Genomic DNA, 23161 nt, shown 5'->3' with positions numbered 1-23161 from the left:
TTCCAGGACAGGGTAGAGAAGAATGGGCCAGAGGGAAGTGAGACTGCAGTGAGGTGCAGGCCCTGCTGAGCACTCACCCTCTCAAAGGAATCAGCAGATGGTGTTGGGAACTGACAGTTACCACAGTGTCGGTCAGGCAATGGAGCCACTCTTTGGGTCCGTCTTCTGGTCCCACTGATTCACTGGGCAGGATTGCCAGCATTCTTGTCACCAAAGATGGTGGAGCCAAGGACATACAAGAGCCAGTCACTTATTGGGTAAATATCTAATGGACATTTGCATTTTCCCTGTCTTACAAGTGAGGATGGCAGCTGTCACATTAAGGACATTCCATCGCTACTTGGTGTGTTGTTCACACACACTGAGCACAGGCAGCAGCTGCTGGGCGGGGTGGGGGGTATGGTGCTGATGTGGAGAAGACACCTCATCCACTGAACTGCCAAGGACAGCCCTAGCTTCTGTCACTTTTCTGGAGCCAGGGACCCAGCTCTGCTCATCATGTAAGACAGAACACCACAGCCCAAGGGGACCACCTTTGTTTCACTGGTTTCTGGTCACTGCCTGTGGGGACAGTTCCTTCCTGCAGGCCTTGCCCTGGAGGTTATGATCAGTGACAACGAGGTGGACAGGCTCCTGATGCACCCTGGCCTTAGCTGCAGAGGGTCTGGCTAGACAGTCACATCTGCAACAGGGCACCCTCAGGACTGCCCATCATGGAACTATGTACACAGAATGGGCAACAGTTGGTGACATTTATGAGAAGAAAAAATGTTCCCCAGGTTCAGTCAGACCCTGCCTGCAGGACAACCAGCTCTCCAGGTGGTGCCATGGGGACAATGGGCCTGGAGCTGCAGCACTGGACTTGACCTCAGACTCAATCTCAGGCAAGACCCCAGACTCAGAGCCACGATTTGCTTCCCTGATGAAGCTCTACCCCTTCCCCAAGTCCAGAGGGTCTCAGCTATGGTGTCACCCTCACAAAGAAACAGCAGCGCTCGGCATCCGAGGCACATACCTGGGGATGCTGGTGAGATAGGTCAGGACATTCTGGAACTCCTTGTCCGGGATCTCGCTGAAGGCTGGGTAGTCGGGGAAGGTGATGACTGGGCTGCCATCCTGCCCCCGCCCACCTGGGGAAAGACAAAGGCAGGTACTGAGGAGGGCCTTGGGGCCTCCCAGCTGTCTCTCATAGGACCAGAACTTCAGCCACCTTTTATAGGCACTAAGTGCTTCAATTAAAATTAAGGCAGGTTCTCTGTTGTTCCAGATTTTTTACTATGAAAAAATGCATGCTTAACAAAGAAATACTCTGTACACAGATAAGTGGGATGAATTGCAGTTGCCCAGTTGATTGTGGTGGTTCACACCTGTAATCCCAGCACTTGAGAGCATGAGGCAGGATTGTGGGTTCAAGACAGCTTGGGCAACAAAGCAAGACCCTGTCTCAAAAAATCAAAAGCAGAGCTGGTGATGTGGCTCAGTGGTAGAGCACTGCCTAGCATGTGCAAGGTCCTGGGTTCAATCCCCAGCATAAGACAACAAATGAGAAATTTCTTCCCTCAAATGAAAGCAAAAATCCAGTTGCCTGCTGTTTTCTACAATGGGAGCCTCTGTAACATTTCTGCCAACTTCCTTCCAACTCTTTTCTGTGCACATTTTACATAATCAAGACAACTAGACAGGCAAGCTTGCATTCTGTCTCTTCCCTGGTCCTGGGAACTACACTGCTTCCCTGCTTGTAAGTGGTGTGATGGATACTGTGAAGATGTGTGCTTCTGTACGCAGGCCCATGTGGCTGTGTGCAGGCGTGTGCCCCGTGACTTGCTGTCTGTCCTGTTTGTGGGTACTTATCTATCATTCCACATTTTCAACAACTTAATTCGGAGGACTGCATAGAACCTGGACCACATGGTCACCTGGCCAGAGCCATAGGTCTGCCTGCAGCCTGCTGGCACAGGCATGGTGACAGAGTCTATCTCTAGAGTCTGAGTCCACCCTTTCAGCCTGTTATGGCCGACAGGACATGGTGCATTGCAGCTTGTGTCCCCGAGGTCTTCCCCGCTCAGTCGTCACAGAAGTTGGCCATGACCCTGTCCAACCATGTCACCAGGAGGTCCAAGACTGCCAGAGAGAGAGGGGCAGGCTGTGCAGGGACCCCAAGGCACAGTGTGAATGAAACCACAGGGCATTCCAGTTCATCCTCCAGTGGACAGAGCCCAGCGAAGGACCCTGATCGGTACCTCATGGGGTGAATCCCAGATGAGCCTTCCAAATTCCAGACCCAGGGGAAGCAGAGTAAGTAAGTGAGCTGGGGCTGCTTTGAGGGAAGTTTTTGGGGTGGTGTGTTACACAGTGAAAGATGGCACACGGCCACAGTCATCTTCACTGAGACCTACAGTGACCATGCCTGTGAGGTGTTCTGGGGAGCACATGGCAGGTGACACACAGACAGGACATCTGTGACCATCTGTTGTCACCGTCAACCTCCCTGCATTACACCTTGCTTGGTGGCAGGGTCTCTGCCTGGCCATCCCAGTCAGAGCCACCTTTCAGGGGCTCCTAGGCTCAGCCCCATTTTCTGCCCTACAATCTCTTGTCACTGCAGAGTCTCCACTGCCATGTCAGAGAGCTCCCCCCATGTCATGAGCCAGCCTTGGCAACAGCAAACTCGTTTCTCCATGGGACACAGCTCATTATTTAAAGAGGATTCTACATTTTTTGTCATAAACTCCTTGGATGAGGTTCATGCCCTGCCTCGCCACCATGCCAGGTAGAGGGCTGAGCCCACAGTGTCCAGTGAACCCACGGGCAGCCCCTCTTCACCTGACAAGCAGTCTCCCAAACCCTTAAATCTGGTCAGGTCCACAGGCCAGAAGGTGTCCCCTCCTGTCCTGGCTGTCCAGCCCTGTGACTTATTGGCTACCTTGGAAGCTCACAGAATCCCAGCCCTCTCAGCTTCCTGGCTCTGTCCTGGCTGAAGCAGTGCCCCACACAGCCCTGAACGAGCAGCCTGCTTCTCTCTCAACCACCCTTTATCATCCTGAATTCTCTTCCTCTCAGAGAAAGGCCAGGTCCCTAGCTGCTCAGGCTAGCCAGCGAACACCATGCCCATTGTTGGAGCCCACCTGAGACCTGAGACGGGCCTCACCCTGGACATGGCTGTGAAGGGCTTCACAGCCCTTTGGGGTGTGGACCCACCATGCCTCAGCTTTACAGGGCATCTATAACTGTCAGGAGACTGGTGACTTTCCAGTCATAATTAAAGACAGAAATATTCTGCCAGGCAATGTAAGGGGAGCCCTGGGTACAAGGAATGGTCCTGGACACACCTGCCCTCTGACTTCCTGAAAATGGACTCAGTGGGATCTGGGGAAAGGAAGGTTCCACATCGACCAGGAGCCTCCATGATGCAGGAAGCAATACAGGCTAAAGGGTGGACTCACTACCCTCTGTCTCCCTTAGGAATTTCAAAGTACATGGAGACCCTGTCCCACGCAGACAGATACAGGCTGTGGCAACAGCCACACGAACCTCAACCCTCCAAAGGGTCTTTTCTGTTCAGCTGATTTTTAAGTCCCTTGGAGGGGTGCAATGTTCCTGGAGGTACTGCAATACCAGGTTGATGCGTGGAGTGGATGGAGCAAGCTCCTATTCCATGTCCCTGTTCCAAAAATCCATTTAATACATTGTCCTCAGATAGAGGACATATCAGATATTAAACTGAGAAGAACAGATGCTACACTTGATCTTAGCCAAAGGCCAAGAAACGACTGTGGCTGGTGTTTGAGTGCGGGTTGGTGACACGACTTGATGCCCACCTGCTCTTCTGTCACCTTTGAATATGACACAGAAGGGAGGAAGAATGGGGTATGCTCAATTCACCCAGACTTTCAAATGCCCAAGGAGAACATCTTCTATGAGAAAGCACCGGCCTCCGGAGTAGTGTGGGAACACCCAAGGGCACCGCTGGTCCAGCATGGCTGCCCACGGGCCTCCTCCCTCATTTCAGCTTTCTTATGGGGATGGCAGAACCAGTCCATTTGAATGGTGTTGGATTGAGTTGTAGTCTGTGGGCATGCTGGTCTCCCAAGCAACCTGTCCACTTGTTTCTCTCCAGTGACTCCCAAGAGCAGGGATTGACCCTGGCTAACACGGGGTGACAGGAGCAGGCAGCTGCCATGAGAACAGTGGCACCACCAAGTCTTGCCATGTGAAGCCCTGACGGGTTGAGGAGGCTGTTGTGGACTCTGCCAGGCAGCAGGGTCTCCAGACACTCACGGCAGGGAAGACATTGCAGGTCCTGGAATTCTGGAGATTCCCAGCAACATCACGTTTGGAAAGACCTTGGGTTCAGCTGCCCAAGAACTTAGAATCACCGATAAAAGAGGAGAGGGGAGGAGAGCAGGAGGTGAGGCTGCAGACACAGTGGAAACAGTTGGTCAACAGTGTCCTCCAGGGCAAAGCCCTGAGAGCCTGTGGGGTGCAGGTGACCCTGCTGCATAAGCCAAGGTCTCCTCAGCTTCCCACTGCCACACATCCAGCAAGCCTGGGGTGTGAGAAGGGGTGACCCTGCCCCAGATCAAAGGTGCTGAGCTCTTGGGCAGATACCTGTGATGTCATCATCCTGTCAAAGGTGGGCCTTGTGTGGTGGAGGGATGGCTGCATGGTGCAGTTAGGTGAGTCAAACTTTGATTGTGTGGCTCAGGGTAAGTTAATTACAGGTGCAACCTTTGAGCTATAGCAGAGGACAACATGGAGTAAAGAATCCTACACCAGTGTGCCCTAAGACTTTTAGCTGACAGAAATTTTGTTTATGTTCTGTCATATCCATAACATTCCAGAGTTGAATGGATTAGGAGGTTGGAGGAGCAAGCCAGGTTAGTCATGGAATACAAAGCTGAGCCTTTCGGAGGGAAGAAGGATGACAACCAGCAGAGCTTGGTGTGCCAGGCACGGAAGCACCCAGAGCACAATAAGAATGTGGGTGCTCAGGCAAAGCCCCAGCCTGCTGATGAGTGAGGCCTGGGAGCCAGACAGGCAGACACTCTCCTGGGTTTTGCTAAATAACTTGAGTAGAATCTGCCTTAAGGTGATGAAAGCCCAGGTGGTCCAGCCTGGGTAGGAGACAGTAACAGTTTTAGACTTACAAATTTCAGATAGTGTACTCATCTGGTAACAATGTATCAGTTCACAGTTGCCATTTGGCTCAGCAAAGTCTAAGAGAAGAAACCGAGGTGAGGTGTCTACCTGGCTCTGTCACTTGATCTGGAGCCTCTTCCAGGATCCCTTTAGTGATGGCAGAGTTCAGCTCCTTATGGTTGGGGACAAGGTCCCCCATTCTTGCTGGCAGCCAGTGCTCTTGGTTCCCAGGGCTGCCACACTCTTGCCAGATGGTCTCTCTGACTTTTGTAGCCAAATGGAGAATATGCTGTGTGACTTCTTCTCCTTACAGGCTTATTTTGGTGGTACTGGAGTTTGAACTCAGGGCCTCGCACTTGCTAGGTAGGTGCTCTACCACTTGAGCCACAGCCCCAGGCCTCCTTTTCCTTCTGGAAATGTATACACAGGCACACACAGATGGAGATACACACAACTACATTCCTCCACAGAGATGCACACACATATGCGCACAAACGTGTGCAAATGTACTCCCTGTCTCTATGTGATGCCCCATACCAGCTTCAGGCTATTTGTTCTAGCAAGAAGGCCATCATCTGATGTGGCCCTTGGCCCTAGATCATGAGCCAAAGTACAAAATAAACCTCTTTTTTTTTTTTTTTTTGTTAGTACTGGGCCTTGTACTTACAAGGCAAGCACCCTGCTACTTGAGCCATGTCCCCAACCATTTTGTTTCTATTTTATTTTGAGAGGGGGTCTCCCTAACTTTGCCTGGGCTGGCCTCACATTCATGATCTGCTGCTTCTGCCTCCTGAGTAGCTGAGATTTCAGGTGTGCGTCACTACCTGGTTAATAAACATCTTTTTTTTGACTCATCCCTTCTGGGATATTGAGTTATAGGCAACACAAAACAGACTAGGACCCAGATCCAGCCATGCCACACTCTCCTGTGGCCACAGCTGCACAATTCACCAAGGGCAGTGAAGCCCATTGCCACAGCTGGCCCAGAGCAGGCTGCACGGCCCAAAGTGACTGCCCCCTCCCACCCTGTGACACATGAGGCCCAAAGGGACCAGGCCCTGACCCACAGGCTGCCCCTCCTTCCTGCCCCTCCTTGGCTTCCGGAAGTCACCAGACAGGTAAGCAAAGCGCTTCTTCAGCTGCTCCTGGATGTCAGCGTCAAAGAGCGGGACAATGTCCTGGTGCATGATTTCATCTGGGGGAAGAGTAGAAGCACTGTCACCAGGCAGAAACCCTGTCCCACACCCACAGGTGTTGCCCACAGGGAACAGCCCATGGGAGCCCTCACAGCCACACACACCCAGGAGCAGGTGGTCAGGTGGCAGGACAAAGATAATTCAGTTTCCAATACGTACAAGCCTTTGTTTCTTAGAGCACAAAATGCTGCACTGTGCTGAGTGACTCACCATCAATTTTAAAATGTGTGTAAGAAATATCGATATAGCAAAGAAAGAGATACAGCCAGAAAGAGGGAGGGGGAGGGGGAGACAGAAGAGAGGGACAGAGAGACAGACACACACAGAAGTGAGGACAGGGCTGGGCTTGACTTGAGGTAAACAACCACCCGCGCCCTGGCAGACATCCAGGCTACTCAGGCTCTCACCTGTTGCCTTTTGACGACTTGCTGGTCAACAGGGACACTTGCCACTGCACTGAGCTCGCAGCCTGCACAGACACCCATGGGTACTCCAGGTCCTGTACTGCCCCTGGCCTCACTGTGCACCTGACCCTGGTGAGACAGGGCAGTGGCAACAGGCCTGATCCCTGACCTTGGCAGGGACAGGCAGATGACTCTGCCCTTCAGTCCACCACAAGCCCTTGATCAGGAGTCTCGGGATGGATGGACAGCACCTAGTCCCTCCAGGTCAAGAAGCAGGAAGGTCCAGCAGTAGCATAAGGGAAGCCAATCCGACTACAGAAAAGATTTATGTAACTGCACAGGGAGAGGCCAGGCTCGGGTCAATGTCCTGGGGGCTTCCACATTTCCAGCCAAGCTTGGATGTCTGTCTGTCACACACAGAATCTGCCACTGCTCCTGCTACACAGCAGCAGTCACAGAGGCTAAGTCACACAGCTCAGATAAGACTTGCAAGGGGTTTAACAGGAAGACCTGGGCCACAGCAGCTGAGGAAGTGGGTCAGGAGGTTTTGTAACCTGAGAGCTGCAACAGAGGCAGCAGATACCATCTGAACAGCACTGGCCTTAAATCCTGCTCTTCCAGTCCTGCACACAACAGCAGGGGACCCTGTGACACTGAGCACAAGGGAAGCCCAGTCCTGTGGGTGGCACCTGTGAACTGCCAGCTGCCCTGACTAGTGATTACTGATGACTGATTTGCCTCCAACTCTGTCTGACAGCCCTGGGTTGGTGAGGAGGGGTCAGGGCCACTAGTATGCCTGCTCTTGCCACATGGAGCACAGTGCTGTCGTTCAGACTACAGAAATCAGGCTGGCCTCCTGTGCACATCTCAGCACACTGAACCTGTTTCCCAGTGTTAATCAAACATCACAGTGGGATAGGGGGAGGAGGGGGTGCACAAGAAATACAGAGCAAGACAAGATGGCTCCACCAAAATCTGACACTTTTAAAAATGCCAGGTGACTTACAGCCTGTACACTCCTCACCTTGTGTGGGACACTCACAGGAGGTCACTGATCTGGCTGCCAAGCCTGGGTGGGTGGCCATGCAGATTTTACCTGGAATTTCCTCCTCTCACCAGGATTGACCCTGTAGGACCTTCCCTCAAACCCAATGCTGACCCCAGGAGATGGTTGGGGTCATCTGACCATACAACAAATGGCTGCTCATTTGTTGTATGGTCAGACCTCTCTTACAGTTTCCCCAGGAATATCGAGTGGGGTTTTCACTAGTCGAGACATTGTAGGTGACATTTAGCCCTATTGCCTCATAGAATGGGGGCCTCACATCATAGCACAGCCAGCAGGAGGTAGTCATATTAGGGCTGGTGTGGTTCAATGTTAGGAATGCGGCATTTACCAAATTCCAAAGGGGGTCCATAGACCCGGTCGTGGGGCTGGGCCTTCCCAGGGAAGTGCCAGTTCCTAGCGGTCCTGGAGTTGTAATACTAGCATTTGAGTGAGGTCGGGAAGGGACTGGGGTTGTGCAAGGTCGGGGAGGCGGCTCCACATAGGGCGGCTTAAAGTACTTTATTGGGGCCTATTGCCCAAGTAGGGGTGGGTTGCTGTGTGAGCCGGATGGTAAATAGGGCTCCCTGGTCTCGGGCCCCGAGCCTCATTGGGTCATAGTGGTGAATCCCCCAGATGAGGCCTGATATTCATCGAGTGTCAGCTTTACCTTTTTCTGTAAATTTGATTTTTACAAGGTCACAGTGAGGCCTCTAGCGGCTTCTTTGTTCTGTAATACAGCCCTTAGACACAGTAATTAGGTCTGTTTTTTTTTTTTTTAGGGGGAGGCTACCAGATGTTGCCAGTGGACACACAGGACCAGGAAGCACAAAAATAACTTGATGCCCCCCCGCACTGTTTACTATTACTTTTACCTTTTAGGTGTCCTGGATGGACGTAAAAGTTATCCTTCAGAATCCCTGCATGGGCCACCAGTTTTGTCAGATAAAAAGTTAAATCAGGGAACCAGACGTTGGGAGGGGTTACCTTGGAGGTCTGAGTGAGAATCTCCCCTGTGGATGTATCTACGACTACCCAGGTGAGGTGTTAGGGCTGGTGGGAATTAGGGTTCTGGGCAGGTCCCACCCAGCATAGACACAGAAGGCTTAGAATGTGTAGGAGGAATTTTATCATCTTGCTGGCTAATGGGCCTTGGGGTCTGTCCTGGTCCAGAGGTCACTGCAGGGGGCGTTGAAAGTCACGTGGAGAGTTGCTCTGTATGTCTCCCGAGCCAGATGAGCTTCAGCTTTAATGGATTATTGGGGTGTTGCCGTGCGATCCACTCTCTAGCCTCTTCCTGTTCTTGCTGACTGGCTTGATGCATGTGGGAGTGATGGACCCAAGGCCTGATGCCATCAACCTTAAGAGCAGTGGGGCTAACCAGAATGACCATGTAAGGGCCCTTTCATCTTTCTTTTAAAGTGCGGGCTCTGTGTCTCTTTACCCATACCCAATCCCCTGGGACGATGCCATGTTCCGGGTTTGATGCATCTTTGGTCTCATACAAGGAGCGCACTAAGGGCCAGATCTCTTGTTGGACCTCCTGTAGGGCCTTTAATCTAGCCAAGTAATTTGGGGCCATACTGGGGTCTTGGTCTGGTAGAGTTCAGACAACAATGGCGGGCGGAGCCCCATATAGAATTTTAAAAGGTGTCAATCCATGTACATATGGTGAATTTCAAACCCGGAAGATGGCATAGGGTAGGAGGGCCACCCAGTCTCCACCAGTCTAGATGGCTAATTTAGATAAGGTCTCCTTCAGGGTCTGATTCATTCTTTCTACCTGCCCTGAGCTCTGGGGGTTATATTTACAATGCAGTTTCCAATTAGCCCCCACTGCCGGGGCCAGCCCTTGTAGGACGTTACTGATGAAAGCTGGACTGTTATCAGAGCCTAGAGTTTCGGGGATGCCATGTCTGGGTATGATTTCCTCCAGCAAAACCTTAGCTACAACCTGAGCAGTCTCTCGTTTTGTAGGAAAGGCCTCCACCCAGCCTGAGAAAGTGTCTATCAGAACCAACAAATACCTATACCCATACCTTCCCAGCTTCACCTCAGTGAAATCCACTTCCCAGCTCCGTCCCAGTGCCCTCCCCCGTTCCCGTGTACCTGTCTGTAGGAGTCCCTTTTTGCTGGGTTTCATAGCCTGGCACCCAGCACATTGGTCCACAATCCTTTGAATCTGGGCTGTTTGGTGTGGGAACCAGAGGCGGGCTGACTCAAGGAGGCCGAGTAGTTTTTTTTCTTGCCTAAATGGTTGGCTCGATGTAGGTTGGAGAGGAGAAACAGTCCTAACTTTTCAGGAAGGATCAGTCACCTTTCATCATCACGATACCAGCCTTGCTGGTTGGACTCTGGGCATCGGTGACCTTGGATCCACTGTCTGTCTTCCGGGGTGTACTCGGGTTGTGGTGGCAAGCACAGAAGCTCGGGCACGGGTAAAGTCAGTGCTAGGGTCGTGGAGGCCAAAGCAGCATTTCGGGCCCCTTCGTCTGCTCGCCGGTTCCCCATAGCTTCCGGAGTCTGGGAAGACTGGTGACCAGAAACGTGTACTATTGCCGCAGCCTGAGGCTTCTGCACCACGATCAGTAATCTCTGGATCTCTGGCAGGTTACGTAGCTCCTTTCCTTTCGCTGTAATGAAACTCCTTTCCTGGTAGATGGCACCATGTACATGGATGGTGCCAAAAGCGTAGCGGCTGTCGGTATAAACATTCACTTGTTTTCCCTCAGCCCGCTTGAGTGCCTCTGCCAGCGCGATCAGTTCGGCCTTCTGGGCTGAGGTCCCCAGGGGCAACGAGGCACTCCAAATTATGTTCCCACCTTGGTCCATCACCATTGCCCCCGCCTTATGCACCCCATCCGAGACGAAGCTACTCCCATCTGTATAACACACCAGCTCACTGTTGAGTAGGGCTGAGTCCTGGAGATCGGGGCGCACTTGGGTGATTTCAGCTATAATCTCCTGACAGTCATGTAGGGAGGATGAAGGGCTTTAGAGGGTCTGGCAGTGCCAGGGCTGGAGCTCTCAGGAGGGCGGTCTTCAGCTCCTCAAAGGCCTTTTGTTGATTTGGCACCCAGGCCCATGGGGCCTTATCTTTAGTTGTTTCATATAAGGGTTTTGCCAGTTCAGCATACCCCAATATCCACAGCTGGCAGTAGCCCGTCATCCCCAGGAACTTATGAACTTCTCGGGCTGAGGTGGGGATGGGGAGTCTGAGAATCGTTTTTTTTATAGCATTCGTTAACCATCTGGTTCCCCCTTTTAGTTTATACCCCAGGTTGGTTACTGTTTGTCTACAAATTTGGGCCTCTTTTCACTGGCCTGATAGCCCAATTTCCCCAGCTCCTGGAGGAGGTCTCCAGTGGCTTGCCGGCATTCAGCTTCAGATGCAGCTGCCAGAAGCAAGTCATCTACATACTGTAAAAGTGTGATGGAACTGTGGCTCCAGCGATATGAGTCCTGATCCTGATTAAGAGCCTCATTGAACAGAGTAGGGGAGTTTTTGAAACCCTGTGGGAGTCTAGTCCATGTTAGCTGTCTGGGGGTTCCCGTATTTTTATCATGCCATTTGAAGGCAAAAATGTGTTGACTGTTGGGTGCCAGGGCTATGCTAAAGAAAAGCATCTTTCAAGTCCAAAGTGGTATACCAAACATGGGAAGGGGGCGAATGGCTCAGCAAGGTATAGGGGTTGGGGACTGTGGGGTGGATGTCCTTGACCCTCTTATTTACTTTCCTTAAATCTTGGACTGGCCTATAGTCTTTTCCCCCGGGTTTCGTAAAGGCGCTCAAGGAACGTGGCCTGGCTTTCATTTTCCCCCTGTACTACCGTCTTTACCTTAGCCAGATTGGTAGGGTGGCAAGCTGCCGCCCGGAGGCCTGCCATAAGAGTCTGGCAGTAGACCCGGAGATGCTCCCTACCTTCTGCGTTTTCATAGTCCCAATCGGGTCTGTTCAAGGGAAAACTGTCATCAATCAGGTTTGGCAGGGTAGTCGGTCATCTGTCATCGCCGGGGACATTCTTTCTGGTTTCAGTGAGAATCCGCTCCCATTCCTCATTGGTGAATAGAGTCTTAAGGAGCTGCTGACAGTCATCCCATGTAGGACTGTGAGTATGTAAAATGGACTTGAACAGATTGGTCAGGCCTCTAGGATCCTCAGAAAAAGGAGGATTCTGGGCTTTCCAGTTGTACAGGTCACTACTTGAAAAGGGCCAATACTACTAGATGTGTCCCCCATCAGGACAAGCATTGCCCAGAGCCCGCACTGGGAGAATGGGGGTGCAGTGGAAGTGGAGGAGGGCTCCTCCTCCGGAATTTTTTCTTGCTGTCTATGGGGCCTGAGTCCCCTCACCGGTCCAGAGACTGGGGCGGTGGTGCAGATGGGGAGGCTGATGAATGGGTAGGTTCGGGGGGGCAGCTGCCTCTGGCTGGAGCAGCGCAGCAGCTGCATAAGGTGGCAGGGGGGTTGCCTCAGAATCTAAGTCTATCAAGGATGGATGGGAAGTCGGTTCTTCCTGCAGAATAGGCTTCTTTGGGGAATTAACAGGAGTAGGGGTGTTCCCCAATATGGCCAGTATCGTGGGCCGGTCTGTAGGTGCCTCATGGGTAAATGGCCACAGCCAGGAAGGGGGGGTCCTCTATTAAGGTCTGTCACATAAGGATGTAGGGATATTGATCAGGGTGGCCATGAAGACCAGGTTTATTAATGACATCGTGGACCTTCTTAATCATGTCCAAGGAGAAGGTACCCTGAGGAGGCCAGCCTACATTAAAGGTTGGCCATTCCACTGAGCAAAGGGCATCAAACTTACATTTCTTAATTTTCATGTCATAATTGTGTCCCTTAGTGCAGATTTCTGAAAAATGACTCAGAAGAAGGGTCTTAGGAGTTATTTGGGCCTGTCCCATGATGATCAGAAGAGATGGACAAAGGAAACAACAAAGAACAAAAGAGACAATTCCAGCAGACAAACAAATTTGCACAGGACTCTCCAACATACACAAGTACTGGCCGGTCAACCAGACTACTCTCACAGGCACACTTCCATTCACACCAGATTTAGGATACTTACCCAAAGACCACCCAAATGGCGTCCACTGAGGACGCTGGCGCAGTTCCTGACTGTCGGGGATGTCTCCCATGACTTCCAATAGTGAAGCTTCCAGGGCTGTAACCCTTTCCTTTCACTCAATGAGAATTCTCAACCAAATTCAGATGGGGACTCTAAGTCCCTCCAAACGGAGGTGGCCAATCCTCCTTCCACGGTCTTTCCCAATTAAACCTTGGTATCAGAGGCCGTTTGTTCCTCTCAGGGAGGGGCCGATCTCGGTGGGACCTCCAGCTGTTAGGGTATGAGGCCCACCACCTTCTGAGAGGACAAAGGACACTCGAGACAAAGGAAGTCACAAGGCGAGGTTTATTTCTAGCCAGCTAGGGTCCGAGCATCCGCCTGACGAAGCAGGTTTCAACAAGGACCCTGAGAGAAAAGTTTAAGCAGATCTTATACTCTTTAAAGCATCAATCATCGTCACATAGGAATTCCTCATGCCCCTGGGGTCACATTTTCCTGATCTTGTCCACATCCTGATCTTGCCCACATCCTGATGGTGGGGTAATATTATTTATTGGGAACTGGGGAAATACCAGAGGCTTATTTACCAGGTTACAAGGAATGTGTTCTCCCATAAATTAGGGGCTAGTAGTGGAATAGAAACCTAAGGTTTAGATAAGAACAGCAGGGAGTCCTGCTTTGGAAAGTTTATTTACAAGTGGAGACAAAGAAAGGCAGGAATGGGTGCTTATCTCTGCATGGTGCCTTTCATCTCCGTCTGAACTTTTGCATGGCTCTAATGAGCAATTCCTCACAGCTCTGTTCGAGGTTACAGCTTTTAATTGACAGTTTACCATGTTTTACAACCCTGTTTCAAGGCTATCTTCCTCTTCACAAGGTTACCCAAGGGTCATGCCAATTATAGCTGATTTCTAGGGTAGGTGGGCTGCCAGTTAAAGGCCCCAACAAAGTGTGTCACTGAAACAGGCCCATGGGAGACAAGTGTCTTCCTAAAGTTTTGAAACATTGTGGTAGTTACCAGAAAGTTCATGGTGCCTCTGTGAGTCAGCAAATTCTCCACAGCCCAGCCACGGATGGTTCAGACAGTGGTCCCCAGCTCTGGAGACCAACTCTGGGCCCTTGGCTGGTCAAGGCTCACCTGGATCTGGCCACAATCTGGGGACATCTGCCCTGAGTCTACAGATTGCCACCAGGCAACTTCTAAACGGCTCCCCCCTCCCCCCCCCCACACACAAGAAAGACAATCTGAGTGCCAAGGCTTCCAACAGGGACATTCTTGCAAGAATCCTTGGATTTCGCTTGAAGCGTTCTGAAGGGCAGTGTCCTCAGGACAGTATACTCCCCAGTGAACATGTGCTAATGCTCCCAAGTTCACAAGACCACACCGTGTCCTCTTCTGCGCCAATTGCCTGATGTCAGATGTTATTGAGGCATGCCCAGGGGGCATCTTTGCCCACCAGCTCTGCAGCTGGGCCTTGGCATGCCTGCCTTCTGTGAAGCACTAGGTCCTGCGGGCACCCCGATCTTCCACAGTGCCCGTGAGCTGCCTCCTCTCAGGAGTGTTTCTCCATCCTACCTGGGCAGGGCCTCATGGCCCTCACCCCACAGGACACCACACACACCACCCTGCTCATGCCTGCAGGGACCATGCTGGGACTGTCCTCCTCAGGCGCATCTTGTGAGATCACTGGCCACCCAAGGTTCTGCTGGTAGCTGAGGACACATCGGAGCGTTGGTGATCACTGTTCTCTTGGGGGTCTTGGTGGACAGTAGACTTGGGTGGCTCTCACATTCTCTCACTGCATTTGTAATTCTTCTTCCTCCCTACTTTTAATGTCCACTGGAGAATGACAGGATGAGTCTGCCCTTTGTGATGACAGTGTTCTTAGTCTCCTCATTCACTCTTGACTTTGTAGATAGGAGACAAGAAGAGCATTGGAGAACTGTACCTCAGAGAAGAACTGGAAGGAGACAGAGGCCCTGCAGGTTACCCGAGCTTCCAGATGCAGATGTCCTAGGCAGGAAGCGGGTCACCCCTCCCCACATGGCCAAAGATCAGGGCAGGCTGGCCTTTACAGAGTTTCTCTGTGTGAGCACAAGGCAGCACAGATGATGTTCTGTGATCAAGGGACCTCAGCCATGACCCTACCAGAAACAGATGGGAAGAGTGAGAAATGGCTGAGGTGGGGAGGGTAGTGGAGAGGCTGAGCTCAGGACCCTTTCCCATTTCCCAGGGCCACTTCCTTCTAGGCCCCACACATCAGGGTACAGTGAGCAGCAGCAGCTGGAGCAGATGGCGCAGCTCTTGAGGTGACACCTAGGAAGGCCATCCCTGTGGGGCGTCTCCCAGGGGTGAGTTGACCATCACTCCATAGGGGGGCAGGCCAGCTGTTGGGGACAGCTCAATCTAGACAGAGGACAGCAGGAAGTCCAAGTGCTGGGTTCTGTTCCCGCAAACAGCTGTCCTGGACCTCTGTCTGTTTGGGGATCTTACAGTCCCTGCAGGTGGGACTCATTCTTTAACCTTTAGGTCTTTTTGTTTTACAGAATTAGATGCTGAAAGCCAACATCCTTCTTGCAAACTGACTTGAGGACTCACTTGTTTCGGACAAGAGCTTCATGGTAGAAACTGGGCAGCATCTTATGTGCTTCTGTCCACTGCAGGGGCATTCTGACCCTTGGCTTTGCTACTGCTGGCCAATAGTAAGCACAACAGTGACAAGGACAATGGCATCTTCAGGCAAGTGGGCTGGAAACCTTGCATACCAGGCATGGGGCAGGGGAGTGGGGTGCTACTGCTATGAAGCAGGAGGAGCCTTGGCTTTGGGTGGAGAGGCTGGTCTCTGCTGCCTGCAAGTGACCTTGACCAGAGCCCTGGCCTCCCTCAGAGGGACAGGGGAAGCAGAGCTCCTAACCCAGGGAGAGAGAGGGTGCCTCAGGCCACACAGTAAAGCCGATTATTTGCTAATTGTCTCTTTTATTTATGGCTGGCAAAAAGCCCATTCTCAAGGGCTTTTGCTCACTGTCAAATATAATTGCATCTTTTCAAAGTCTGAGGTTGAGGGTCAAGTGGGATTACATCACCCATCCTGGGTGTGTGTGTGAGGGGGCTAGATCTCCAGCCCTCAGCCCTCAGAGGGTCTCCTGCCAGGGACAGGGTGTCCATGGAAAGAGGGGTGGGAGGAAAGGCAGGCAGTAGGCAGAATGAAATTTTGAGTTTGGTGAGGTGGCACTGGATGTGTAAGCTCAAACCAGTTGAAGCAGGTAGCTTTGGTCACCTGCTAGGATGGGAAAGACATGCTTGTTTGTTACACAGCTAAGGGCGCTGTTTGACTCACTGGTTCAGGATGTCTGAGATTTATTCTGGCTGGGTTGGCAGAATCTCACATTTTAAATCCCAGGTACTTTTAGTGAGTCATTTGTTATTGAGTGAGGTGTAAGTATCTCACATCACACACAAGCAGCTTAAAGTGCTTCATCACTAAATGTTTTCTCGGAAAGTAAGTAAACCTTGCAGATTTTAAAATGAAGGCCCATTGGAAAGACAGGAAAAGCAACTTCACCCTCAGAGGCCTCAATTCAGACCCAGCAGCTTGGCAGAACAGAGTGGGCAACAGAATCAAGCCAGCAAGGGTGGGAGCCATTGGCCCTCCTGTGGCTCAGGGCATCTGTTTACAGACTCGAGCAGTGGAGGCATGCACACCCAGTCGAGGTACCTAGCCTTTCCCAGGCTGGCCTCAGTGCCAGCACACAGTCTACCAGTGTGAGAACCATCTGGAGGCCAGGTCTGGCTCTCTTTGTCATAGGTAAGAGAATATCTTGGAGACTAGGACAACTGTCTCCAAGCCCTGGACTGCAGCTGCATGTGGGATGCAGGGTGTGGGTGTGGGGCATGGAGAATGGGATGTGGGGCACAGGGTGTGGGGGCTCCACTGCAGGTTGAAAACACAGGCCAAGAAAGCTAGTAGACGAGTGAGTCCACAGCAGTCATTCCACCCAAGCTGGACACCATGCTACCTTTGGACTTGGAAAGAAATGCTGTGCAGAGTTGCCTCAGTCTCTGGGTGTCACAGAGACACCAGTGTGACACACTGGTGCTCAGTGTGACACAGGGCCAGAGCCCAGGGCTACCTATCACTTTGTTGGGTCCCTGATGTCCTGAGAAGCCATCTGCAGAGCCAGCCAGTGCCCTGAATGTGTGGCTACACAGCCTGCAGCTCAGTTGTCAAGAGCTACGTGACCTCAGCAGGTTGCTTTCCCTCTCTGAGATGCTCTCTGTAGAATCAGGACAGTCACGGTCTCTCCCTCCAGGGGAGTGTACGTTTGGTGAGTGAACACATAGTTTGGCATCTGGTGGACAGTGGGTATTAAATGCTTACTGATGCCTTGGTCCACATCTCAGGTATCACTGCCACCTGGGGGCGCCAGGCAGTTTCCTCACTGACACTGTCCCCCAGCTGGGAAGACAACCACCTGTTCCTGTTCTCTCCCGGGTTTTTCTGGCTCTGCTTCCTATCTCAGGAGAAGGAGGACGGTACCCACAGACAAGCCCACTCACTCCTGAGGCAGAGGGTGAGCAGGCTCTCAGCACCCGAGGTAGCCACATGGCTACAGAGGCTTTGTATGTGGTCCTGCTAGCAAGGAGAGGCATCTTACATAGCTTACTACATGGCATACACTGAGAGCTACTTAAGGCAGAAAGGGAAGAGTGGGATTAGCAGGAAGGTAGCGGAATCAGAAATGCGAGGACACCCTCAGGTCGCACATGGTCAGTTTTAACCACTGTCACAATACTTTATGTTTAAACAGGTCTGTGAATGGGAACTCTTGGAGGAGACGATCCCTCAGGTGGATTCTGAGCCTCCTCCCACAAGGAAGCCAGAGAGGGAAGTGTCCTGGAGAGAGTGTGCGCTATGTGGTGGGCAACACTGCTGTCCTTGTGCTGGGGTGAGAGGCACCCCAGCCTACTCTGCTTCCAAGGGGTAACTTGGTCTCCTCTGGGTTCTGCCTGTCCCTCTATAGCCACCATTTGAAGATGGACCCTGGGCTCAGAAGCCCCCTGGCAAGGCCTGAGTGTCAGGGGAGGAGGTGTCCAGGCCCCACGATCAGATTCTGCTTACATCTGGGTGAAGCCAGGAGAAGCCTCTGTCCTTCCCCTCAGTCCCACAGGGAGACTGAGCTTCCCTGAGAGCCACTCCCCACCCTGAACTGCAACCATTCTGGGCCATTCAGCAGGTCTGCCTTGAGTGCCCCAGAAAACCTTGCCCCCAGGTCACCCTCAGTCTCAAGGTCCTGGCAATTCTGGTGGGCATGATCCCAGCCTCGGTGACACTCTTAGGTGCAGGGTTGAGGTCTCTGGCATTTGCAGCTCTGCCCTTCACACTCATGCACAACCTTGCCTGAGAACACTTGCAGGCTGGTCCTGCGGAATCCCATCCCCACCCACCTGCTGAGCCCGGCCCCACAGCCTAGGTGCCCCCGCACTGGCCTTGGTTGTACAGCTGTCCATCTGCCTCTCTAGGGCAGGCTGTTCTTCTGACCCTGGCTGATAACCATATCCTTTCTGCACTATCCAAAGCACAGGGCCATGGAGCCCTTGAGAAGTGACTGAGGGGTTGAATTTCAAGTTTAAGATAATTTTTTTCCTCACTGAACTTTAGCTTCATGTGGCCAGAGGCTACAAAACTGAAAAGTGTAGCCCCTGAGCCTGGATTGTCAGCTGGGGCAGGCTGTGTTTCACTCATGCTGTCCACAGTGGGCAGCTGAGCGCTGGCTACTGAGATGGCCATTGGGGCCCCTCTCCTCTGAGGATCCCAGTTTAGTATTACAGCACCACCCCTGCTTCCCTGACACTCAGGAGGGGAAGGCAAGAGACAGAACAATATGCTGAAGTTCGATTTAAAAAATAAACAACTTCTGATGGAAAACCAGGGAGATGGGGGTTAACTAGGATGTCAGTGAGCGTGAGTTTCAGGAGAAAAGCCGCTCACACTCAGATCAGACCAACTGACGCATCGCAATTCACAGAGAACAGAACAAAGTGCAAAGACCAGAAATGAACCATCCCCTCCAGCAGATAAGGAGGGAGCAGGCACTGCCGAGGCTGAGGGTGGAGTTACAGAGCCCTGGGGTTCCCTTCACGACGCACTGGCCATCTGTGCTTTTCAGAAGATTTAGAATGAGACATCAGAAACTGACACAATAGGAAAAATGGATGCCCCACCAAGGTAATGAGGTGCCCCTCATGCAAACCTCAACCTCCAAAGAGAGTCAGACCTGGAACCACAGAAGGCACAGGAAGCCTGGCCAGTCTCAGGAACTAGGGCCAGCCTTCTTGCCCTCTTTCCCACTCTCATGCCTGGCTCCTGGTGGGTGTCCACCCGCCTCTGGAAATACGCCAAAACACACTCATGTTCTGATAAGCAAGGGCACTGTGGCCTAATCCACTCTGTCACAGGAGCAGGGTGACTTCCTGCCCTGCTGCACAAGCTTCTCCTGTGCAGGACTTTCTACAGCATACCTTTCTGTATCACCTGTGACTCCCCAGCAGGCCAGTGAGAGCGGTATCACACTGTGCAGTATCTCAGTGTGTGGTGTCACACTGTTAGGCATGACTGGTCCCTAGGTGGAACTCAGTGGAGCAGCACTGTTTGTGGGGGGCCCTGGATTCAGAGCAAGATCCTCTGGATAGAACGAGGCTACATCTACTCTGAGTGACAAGACATTCCTCAACCTTTGACCTGGATACTCCTCATCAGTGGACATAGTGAGAAGGACACACAAAAAGACATCTGAGGTTTGCCTCAAAGCTGATGTCCTAACTTCATGAGCAGTTCTCACAGGAAGGAGAAGAGCCCAAGTGGCCAAGGCTGCCCACACCCTTCCACCATGCCAGGAGCCTTCAAAGACCTCCACCAGACTCACCAGCCTTCCAGCTACACTTATTCTTCCAGAGGCAGCAGGTTACTTTCCTCTGCCGGGCTTGGTCCAGCCTGGTGCCTTTGGCCCTCAGCCATGGCTTGCAAAGACTACAGACTGACCACTCTGCAGAGCCACTCCTTCTCCATGATGATGGAGAGGTGGGGATGGGGCAATGCACTGGGGAACCAGCGTCCATCAGGAAGGTTCCTCCAACCACAGATGAAAACATTCCACTTTGGTCAGGAGCTCTTGTTAGACTCCAGAAGGTCAATCTGTTTTCACAGCAACACTTTGTCTTTCTCCTGTTCTTCCCTGAATGATCCATGTGTCCGTGGCCAGATGCAGCATGACACCATGATGCACCAGGACGCAGTCAGCCAAAGCCCAGCCATCTTCTGCCAGTCAGACATCAGGAGACTTGAGTGCAAGATGGAACCAAGGCCTCTCTCCCTCTGTGCTCTTCTCCTGGTAATGTGGTTATTTTCAGTAAGAAATCCCCTATGCTACCACAATGGATTTATCAGTGTTATTTCTGTATAAATTAATATTTTTAAATATGTGATAAATATTTACAATAGATATTGGCACACTGAGATCTTTGTGATTCTCTAAATTAGGTTTTAAGAGCATAAATTGACCCTGGACACAGTGTCTGAGAGCCACAGCCTTCACATCACTCAGAAGGCAGGGTGCATGAGCCCACACAAAGGCACAGGTCTGGGGAGGACATGAGGGTCCTTCAAGAGTGCAGAGACCCAGTCCTAACACTCCATCCCCTGTGATACCCTTGCTTCTTCTGTAGCGTAATGCTCAACCCGCCTGGCTCTGCTGCTGCTGGTCACAGCCCATGGGGGTTTGACACTGGCCTCATCTGGCTTCAGCTGCCTCCCCCACCCTACCTTGGATCTGTGCTGCCCTGAGAGCCCCGGTGCTGGGAGGGTGTTGTGCCCAGCTGCTCAGAGCGCTCACTGCATAGGGGCAGCTGAGCAGGTGAGTGGGTGAGTCAGCGGGGCTCCTGCAAGGATGTGGCACAGACACTAGATCTTTTAACATTTCAGGACCCTCCTGGGCTCCAGGGAGAAGACGCCCATCTTTGCTGAGCCCGTGATGTGAGGGTCTCTCTTCCTGTCTGTCTCTGTCTCCCTGCTCCCTCCCCAAGGCCCTGTGGCACGCCTGCTCTCCTGCATCACCCCTGAGGTCTGCACTGATAGCAGCTGAAGGCTCATGTCACCAGCCCCACCCCCTGCCTGCTGGAGGGGACACTGCAGCTGCTACATCCCAGAAAACAACTGGGGGCCCAGGAGCAGGTGCACCAGGGAGTCGTTGGGGCTCAGATGATGGTCACCCCCATGCTTGGGGAACACGGGAGGAACAGGCCAACAATCTGGGGTCCTCCCTATTCCTGCACCCAAAATGACCTGAGCAACTCCCAGCCTGCTCACCTGGGTCACATGGTCCCTGGTCCAGATGTCTTGAACTCACTAACTGGGAGGACCAATGAGGTATGCAGCCTCAGCCCCATTTCAGAGATGAGGCAGTCATGGCAGGTGCAGCTGTGACTGCTCAAGACTGCAGGGGTAGCACTGGGCATAAAGCCAGCCCCACACACCAAGCCGTGACCTGGCCTGAACCACAGCAGGCACAGCTAAGGCTGGAAGGGGAGCAGCTTAGTACTGGTTTTGGAAGGTTGTGATCCTGTTCTCAGGAGGCTTCCCAATCTTAGGCCTGTGGGGCAAGTCTCCCCAGCAGCAAGACAGAAGAGGGGTACAGGTTAGCTGCTTCCAGCTAAAGGAAATGATGATACAATTAGGGAGCCATGGCCTGAGGATAACCACTGAGCAGCCCATGTGCTCTGCTCTGCTCACTCTGCGGGCCCTGAGTGCAGCCCCATGGTGTGGGTCCTTAACCTCATGGTGTCTGCATGCCTCAGTTTTACTGGGGCACACGAAGTGATGTTCTGACATGCATTTACATTGTGAAGTGATTATGAGAAGCTAATGAGCACATGACACCTCCCAGTCACCTTCTGTGCATGGCTGGAACACTCACGATGCACTCAGCAAACTTCAACTGTACCATGAAGGGTTAACTGTGGTCTCCCAGGCAGCACAACAGATCTCCATCATTAATTCATTCTGTATATTTGGAACTTTATATTCTATGGTCAACACCCCTGCCCCAACTCCAGCCTGGCCCAGGGAGCCAACATTGCACTCTACCTCTAGGAATGAGATGTTTTTAGATTCTGCATCCAAGTGAGTTCATACAGCAATTGGCTCTCTGTGCCTGCTGAATTCACTCAGTTAATGCTCTGCAGATTCATCCAGGTTGTTGAGAATGACAAGACTTCCTTTTCATAGACGAATGGTATTCCACTGTGTATGTGTACTACATTTTCTTTCATTCACTGAGGGACACCTAGGTTGACTCCATATCTTGCCTATTATGCATAATTCTTCAGTGAACATGGGGTGCAGCCTTCTTTGACATGCAGCTTTCAAGTCCTTTGGATGCAAACCCAGGAGAGACTGAGCTGGATCATGTGGTAATTTTGGTTTTTTGAGGAGCCTCCATACTGTTTCCTACAAGGGCTGTGCTTATTTATATTCTCACCCACAGTATGTTAAGTGTTCCCTTTTCTCCTCAAACCTATCTTGCAAAGGCCACAGAAAGAAATGAGCACAAACTCAAGGGGTAAGCTGAGCACCATTTCTGCAGCAGCCTGTCCACACTCCCAGCCTCCCAGACACACTCTTGCCACCCCACACAACTGCCCCCAGTGATGAGCTAACCGACCTTGGAGCACTGTGCCAATGGTTTTGCATTTTATGTACTTTTGTGTGCTGTCTTCCAGGTTATTTTTATGTGCATTTCATTTTCTCTTCCTAACATAACAGCAGTAACAGTGGTCATACCTTGTATCATGGGAAGGAAGATACTGCTCTGCTTGCATTCGCTTTTAATTCATGTTCACTTCTTGTTTACTAGTGTTTTAGTGTAACTGTGTGCAGAAGTTATATTTATATATAACAACACAGGAACACAAGCATAGAGAGGACATAGCCTGTGGTTGGGCCTGGAAACACCCAAAGCCTCTGTGAAAGGAAACATGAGGCCGAGGACACTGGCCTCCTGCAGGCAACGAGCTCCACAGGGAGCTGTCCATGGCTGTGAGAGGCCTGCCTCTCGAGGAGGGAAAGCCCAGTATGTCCAGATAAGCTAGACGGGAAGACTAGACATGCAGCCCCAGATCTGATCGCTTTGAACAGAGTCCTCTGCATCCTGTACTCAGAAGACGCCTGGGACCAGGCGGCCCCAGGTGGGCCCTGGATGGCGACTCGTTCTCTGCCCCAGTGGGTGGCAGGAATAAAAGCTCTACTG

The 23161-nt window shown here is 51.9% G+C and overlaps 1 protein-coding gene and 1 non-coding gene across 14 annotated transcripts in view; both read right to left on the bottom strand.

Moving 5' to 3' along the window:
• LOC141424775 (probable guanine nucleotide exchange factor MCF2L2) overlaps window positions 1–23161 on the bottom strand; it is a 139296-nt gene that overhangs the window by 91094 nt on the left and 25041 nt on the right. For 5 of the 13 annotated variants that reach the window (XM_074078706.1, XM_074078708.1, XM_074078713.1 and 2 more), the window contains exons 2-3: window positions 1016–1130; window positions 78–203 (exon numbers count right to left, since the gene is read on the bottom strand). The exons of 2 other annotated variants lie outside the window; for them this stretch is intronic. In XM_074078706.1, the coding sequence (XP_073934807.1) occupies window positions 78–203; window positions 1016–1130 (241 nt within the window). Of the gene's footprint in view, window positions 1–77; window positions 204–1015; window positions 1131–6250; window positions 6342–23161 lie in introns of those variants that run through there. 6 more of the 13 variants (XR_012449681.1, XR_012449680.1, XM_074078714.1 and 3 more) reach the window with 3 other exon arrangements.
• LOC141425093 (U2 spliceosomal RNA) lies at window positions 3582–3771 on the bottom strand. The gene has a single exon (XR_012450198.1). It is a non-coding gene; the product is annotated as a U2 spliceosomal RNA (small nuclear RNA).

The sequence above is a fragment of the Castor canadensis genome, chromosome 7 (assembly GCF_047511655.1).
Source record: "Castor canadensis chromosome 7, mCasCan1.hap1v2, whole genome shotgun sequence".
NCBI classification, from domain to species: domain Eukaryota; kingdom Metazoa; phylum Chordata; class Mammalia; order Rodentia; family Castoridae; genus Castor; species Castor canadensis.
This window is presented reverse-complemented; position numbering and strand designations above follow the sequence as displayed.